The sequence below is a fragment of the Pinus tabuliformis genome, chromosome 8 (genome assembly GCF_031772625.1).
Source record: "Pinus tabuliformis cultivar Carrire ecotype Pingquan chromosome 8, CPIR1, whole genome shotgun sequence".
NCBI lineage: Eukaryota > Viridiplantae > Streptophyta > Pinopsida > Pinales > Pinaceae > Pinus > Pinus tabuliformis.
In genome coordinates, this window is record NC_142294.1 from 1,427,092,904 (window position 1) to 1,427,098,903 (window position 6,000).

The 6,000-nt window shown below is 34.7% G+C and overlaps 1 protein-coding gene and 1 non-coding gene across 2 annotated transcripts; one reads left to right on the plus strand and one right to left on the minus strand.

Annotated features, from left to right (window-relative positions):
• Positions 1-1,201: 1,201 nt before the first annotated feature.
• Positions 1,202-1,786, minus strand: LOC149240998 (uncharacterized). Its single transcript, XM_089370407.1, has one exon. The coding sequence runs from the start codon at positions 1,784-1,786 to the stop codon at positions 1,202-1,204; it is 585 nt and encodes a 194-aa protein (XP_089226533.1).
• Positions 1,787-3,212: 1,426 nt separating this feature from the next.
• On the plus strand, positions 3,213-3,284 carry TRNAI-UAU (transfer RNA isoleucine (anticodon UAU)). The gene has a single exon. It is a non-coding gene; the product is annotated as a tRNA-Ile (tRNA).
• Positions 3,285-6,000: the final 2,716 nt, after the last annotated feature.

Consider the following 6,000-nt stretch of genomic DNA (forward strand, 5'->3'; position numbering starts at 1 on the left):
CTATCGAAGGCGTTTGCCATATCTAATTTAATCAACATACCTTTTTCATTCCGCTGCTTGCTTGAGTGTATAGTCTCCTGAACTTGGATTACATTGTCCAGAATATGCCTGCCTTCCATGAAACCACCTTGAGGAGAGGAGATTAGTCTTTTTAACAGTGGCTTGATCCGATTTGCTAACAGTTTAGCCAGAATTTTATATGAAGCATTACGCAATGAAATGTGCCTAAATCTTGCAAATGTCTCAGGGTTGGTGTCTTTGGGGATTAAAGCGAGGTAAGTGGAGTTGGTTCCTCCACCTATCTTGGCTTTTTCATAAACCAACCTATCATTTTGTGAAGATTAGCCTTGATAAGGTGCCAGCAAGCTTTGTAGAAGTAGATTGTAAATCCATCAGGCCCAGGAGCCTTATCTGCGTCCATGGACCATATAACGTTTATGATTTCCTCCTCAGTGATTGGCCTGCAGAGAGTTGCATTATCTTCAAGGCTGATTAGAGAAGGGATGTTAGCGAGGAAGTCAGTAGCTTCCTCATTGTTGCTTTGTGTTCCTTCTCTGTAAAGATTCCTGAAATGGGTTTCGGCGGCAGCTTTGACTTGATTAAACCCTTTGCAGACATTGCCCTCAACTGTTTTGATTTCTGCTATGTGGTTCCTTGACAATCTCGCTCTATATTGCCGGTGAAAGAAGGAGGTGTTCCGGTCTCCAGCCTTTAGCCACAAACTTCTGGATTTGAGTCTCCAGTATTCTTCTTCCTTTCTGAAAGATTGGTATGTGGATTGTTGGGCTTTTATTTCTTTTTCCAGCAACTCTGCTATGATATCTTTGCTTTCCATCTCTATTTGCAGAGTCTGCAATGATTGGACTGACTCCTTTCTTTGATCGGTAGGAGAAGGGGCTGGTCTCTTTATCCAGTCCTTCAGAGCCTGTTTTGTGGCTTTCAACTTTTGCTCCCAGACATAGCTTGGGGATCCCATGAAAGTTTTGGCCCATGCTGCCTTCACTATCTCTAAAAAACCTTCTCTCTCGATCCAAAGAGGGCTGAACCGAAACGGAATAGGTCCCAAGTCTTCTTCATCTTCCAAGAGGAGCTAAATAGGCTTATGATCAGAAGCAAGTTTAGGCAGAATTTTTGTGATGATTATCTTTTTGTTCATCATTATGGAGCTTTGCACCAGGAATCGATCTAAACGTGCTGAAATTTAATCTGTTCCAACTCTGTTATTGGTCCAGGTGTAAATGTCGCGGACTGGATTGAAGTCCAGAAGGTCCCAGTGCTGAAAGAGCTCCTCCACCTCGTCTAGCATGGGGTCTCTGTTGCTTGACCCCCCCCTCTTCTCTTTTTCTTTCATAATGATATTAAGATCCCCGGCTATGATGATATTGCTGGGAGACGACTGCTCTAAAAAGGCGGAGAGGGAATTCCAGCATTCTCGTTTTTCATAGTAAGAAACTGGGACGTAAAGATTGAAGAGGGAGATAAACAACTTACTTGCTTTGTGCATCAATTCCGTGAAAATCCAGTGCTGAGTTTCATGATGTTTTTTCAGATGGAAAAGGTCTTCATTCCAGAGAGTTGCCAACCCTCCAGAAGTTCCCCTTGAGCTGACTGCTTTGCCTGTTCTTTTATTCCACTTTGAACTGCTAATCTCTAGAAGGGCTTGGCCTTCTATTTTGGTCTCTTGGAGCATGAGGATATCTGAGGGTTCTGCTTTCATAAGATCCTTAACTGCTTCAATTTTGGAGGGATTCCCCAGTCCTCTACAGTTCCAAGAGACGAGATTCATTATTTACTTAAGGGGGGGTTGAGGCCTCCCTTGGAAGGCCTTGGTCTGATATTTCGCCCAATAGACATTTCTATTGTAGCTTGACTTCCTTGTATTTTGAGTCTTTCTGCTTCCTCCTCCCTCTTTTCTTTGCGGGATTTCCTTCCTGCTTTTTTCGTTAGTCGCTCGTAGGTTTCATCCTCCGAAGAACCAGAGCTTTCCACTGGTTTTTTCCTTGCTATTTCTGCATATGAGGGATTGGAGGGACTTCCTTGGATGGCCTTGTTCTGTATTACTTCCCCTACCTCTTTGTTTGAAGGTGGAGTATCTGCCTGTTCTTCATTCTCTTGGGGTAGAGTTACTTGATTGATATGAGCACTTTCTGTCCCATTTGGAGTTGCTTCCATTTCCTGGTTGGATTTGGCACTGCTAGGGCCTCCGTCCGTATTGCCTTTGCCTGTGCCTTTTTTTGTAGTTGCATTTTTCTGGACTAGGGTCCATTGTTCCCCATTTTGTTTGTCTACTTGTTCCTCAGCTTTCTTTTTACAGTTCTTTGCAAAGTGTCCATGACCGTGGCAATGTATGCATTTAAAGGGTAGCTGTTCATAATCCAACTCCTGGACATGCGTCCACCTAGCAACAGTGAGTTTGAAAGCTTCCCGTAACCCCTCTTCTAGATCCACTTCTATGCAGATTTGGGCGCATGAATACTGGTCTTTTCTCGCAGCTTGATCTATGTATTTTCCCAATGCATTACCTATGATCTGAAGGAATTTTTGATTCCAGTAGTGTAGAGGCAAATGGGGGAGCCTAACCCAGACCAAGACAGCAGAGGGGATGTCCTGGGTGGGATCGAAATCGGGAGACCATTTGTTTAGATAAAGACCCTAGGGTCCATTTCTAAAAATTAAGCCTTTGTCATCCGGGTTTTCGAAGACAAACACAAAGAAACCCTTACCTACAAAATAACTTTTGACTCCCTCTTTGATCAAGGGCTTCCAGTTCCTTTGAGTCCATTCATCAACCGTCTTGGGAGAAGGCCAATGGCCCGTGAACTGACCTATTAGGCCTCTCTCCGCGAGGTTCAAAGCTTCTTTGCAGGTTTCTTCTTCGGGAAGGGCCAAAGATGGTATTGTGTCCAGTTTCTTGACGAACTTCTGCTGTATAGCTAAGGGAGGGCGCTTTGGTCCAGCGGCTACCATTGATCTGAATGCTAGCACCTCCAGAGGCGGCAAAGGAGGGGGATCAGGGTCCCCGCTGGCCTCCATTGATTGAGACTGGACGAACAGAAGGGCGCAGAGGCCAGGAACACGCTAGTGCAGTCGGCAGACCTAGCAGGAGCGCGCTGGTCCGATTCAAAGTGACATCCAACTGCAATTTTTTTTTTAAATCAATGGATACAAATGTAATTTTAAGGATTGCCATAACTCTTCACATAATTATTTGAAGTGTACTAGCTCAATGGAAGAGCGTCTGCCTTATAAGCAGGAGGTTGGTGGTTCGATTCCACTGTACGCTAACATGAATTAATCAACGATTTTGTAGTTTATTTTTAATTAAATATTTTTTATATCGATTTATTTTAATGCTGAGATATTTCTGGATTCATTGTTTTATATTGTCTCTAAAGAGACAAAAGTGATTTTTAAATAAAAATTTTATCGTCTCTAGAGAGACAATAGCTAGTATTAAAGACATATTGTCTCTAATCCGAGTGTTGTCTTTAGAGAGACAAAAATGAAATTTTCTCCAGAGAGACAAAAATGAAATTGTCTCCTAAGAGACAATAATTCTTGTGTTATATATTGTCTTTATAGAGACAATATTTTTTAAGACAATAATCTTTATGACAATATTTTTTAAGACAGTAATCTTTAAGACAATATTTTTTAAGACAATAATTTTTGAGACACTCGCTTAAAGGCAATATTTAAGGCAATACACAATTTTTATTTTGTCTTAAGTTAAGAAAATTTACCCAAATATTTTCTTAAAACCCTCCTTTATGTAGTATTGAACTATGGGACAAAGGAATGATGGTATGTAAGTTCCATGGAGGATAATAAACTATGAGAAAAAGGAGTGATGGTATGTAAACATTCAGATAACAATAGGGGTAAGTATTAAGCCCCCCTCAATTTTTTATATATGTGGAAATTGAGAGGAGATAGATAACAACAATTCCATGGAGGATAATAAACTATGGGACAAAGGAGTGATGGTATGTAAACATCAAGATAAGAATAGGGGTAAATATTAAGCATTAGGTAGTAAGCCAATCATTAGCTTATTTTCTTTTCATATAGATATGATGCAATCCTTAGTATTCTTGAACTTGAGGAGGTAAGATTTGGTTAATAGAGGAATGCTTAAAAAATTAATTGTGAGGGTTTTCAAAGGTTGAGAGAGTAGGGAATAGAGACATTAAGTAGGATGGGAAATAATAGGTAGGAAGAAAAGCAAGTATGAATGGAGGAAACATGTAGGAAGAAAGGAAGGATGGGAGAAGAAGAGGATGGAAGTATACATGGTTGACTATGCCTACTCCTGCAGGTGATAAAGAGTGGTAAGGATATAAACTATTGTTACCAAAGGTACAACTAAAAACAATAGCAATAATTAAATTATATCACTAATGTTTTATTAGAACAAGCAAAGGAAAAGTTGGCAAAATTTAAAATTAAATTAGAAATAAAATGCAACTATTCACACTTGAGAAGATGACACCTCACCTTATGACATAGATATTAGATACAAGGAGATGAAGAAGTAATGAAACAAAATGATAACAAAGTTATATTATAACAAAATCAACATAAATTATAGTGTTGATATTTTGGAAAAAAAGGATTACCATAAAAAATAATAAATTAAATAAATAAAATGGATGGAAAGTATAAAATACTAAACAACATAATTGGGAAGAAATTAATAAAAAAATGAAAATAAAGAAAAAGAAAAATAGACACAACTTATACAAAATGACTTGATATAAAGACATAATTATTATGTTATCTATATGGTATTAACCAATTTAATATATGATTGGAAAGAAATCAATAAAAATGGAGAAAAATAACTTAACAAAACAAAATGAATGTGAGATACAAAACATAGTTATTAAATAAATTGATAATGTTAATAAAGAAAAAGATATGCCACATATATACATCACTATTAGTGCATACACTAATTTTATAATGAACAAACCATATTTCAAATTAAATTATTAAATAAGTTTTTTTATTTTTATTATAAGAGTAATATTGTTAAAATCTCAAATCATATTGGGTGATTATCGTTCTCATTTCTTTTAAAATATGCATTTAGTATATTATTAAATTTTATCATATTTATTATATTCTTAATTTTAGTTTTAAATTTTATACATTCAATTTTTATATTATGTTTTAATTATGATATTTATAAAATTTCAATTGTATTTATTTCTTAATAAATTTAAAAAATAAATATTTAAATTGATTTAAAAAATGCATTTAATGTATAAATTAAAATAACAATTATGTATATATATATAGAGAGAGAGAGAGAGAGGGAAATGATCATCAAATTTTAAAAGAAAAATAAAAATAAATTATTTCATTTTTATCTAAATATTGATATTTTATATTAATTAGCTTAGTCATATAAATTAAATGATAGATGAATACCAATCCGCTTAAGATATTAATGTAACCAAAGAAAAAAATTGTGGAAATAAGGTTGGCAAGGACCAAAATCTTAGGATTGGAAGTTAATCAATTACGTGGAAAAAAAACTAACCTTTTAATAAGTAAATCATTAGAGATCCTGATTTATAAAACACAAGTAATTTAATAAAGTTAATTAGACACTTTCATTAAATTGTAAAGATAAAGATAATTATTTTTAATTAAATCTTAAACATACACTTAATATTTATAAAAAAAAAAACTCTAAAATCTCACACCCTTATTCAATATAAATATACTTATATAGAACAACCTTTTTTTCAATATTAATATACTTATATACATAAATAAAATTATTAAAAATAGACTTACAACATTAAATGTAATCTAAAAATAGAAAACAAAACTGCACAATATTACTAATTATAATATTTTATTCTAATTATAATTTTACAATAATTACCCACCATATTTTTAAATATTTATTTATTTCTCTTTTATAATAATCACAATTTTTTTTTTTTAATTTTGATACTTTATTTAATATTTTAAAAAATTGTTTTA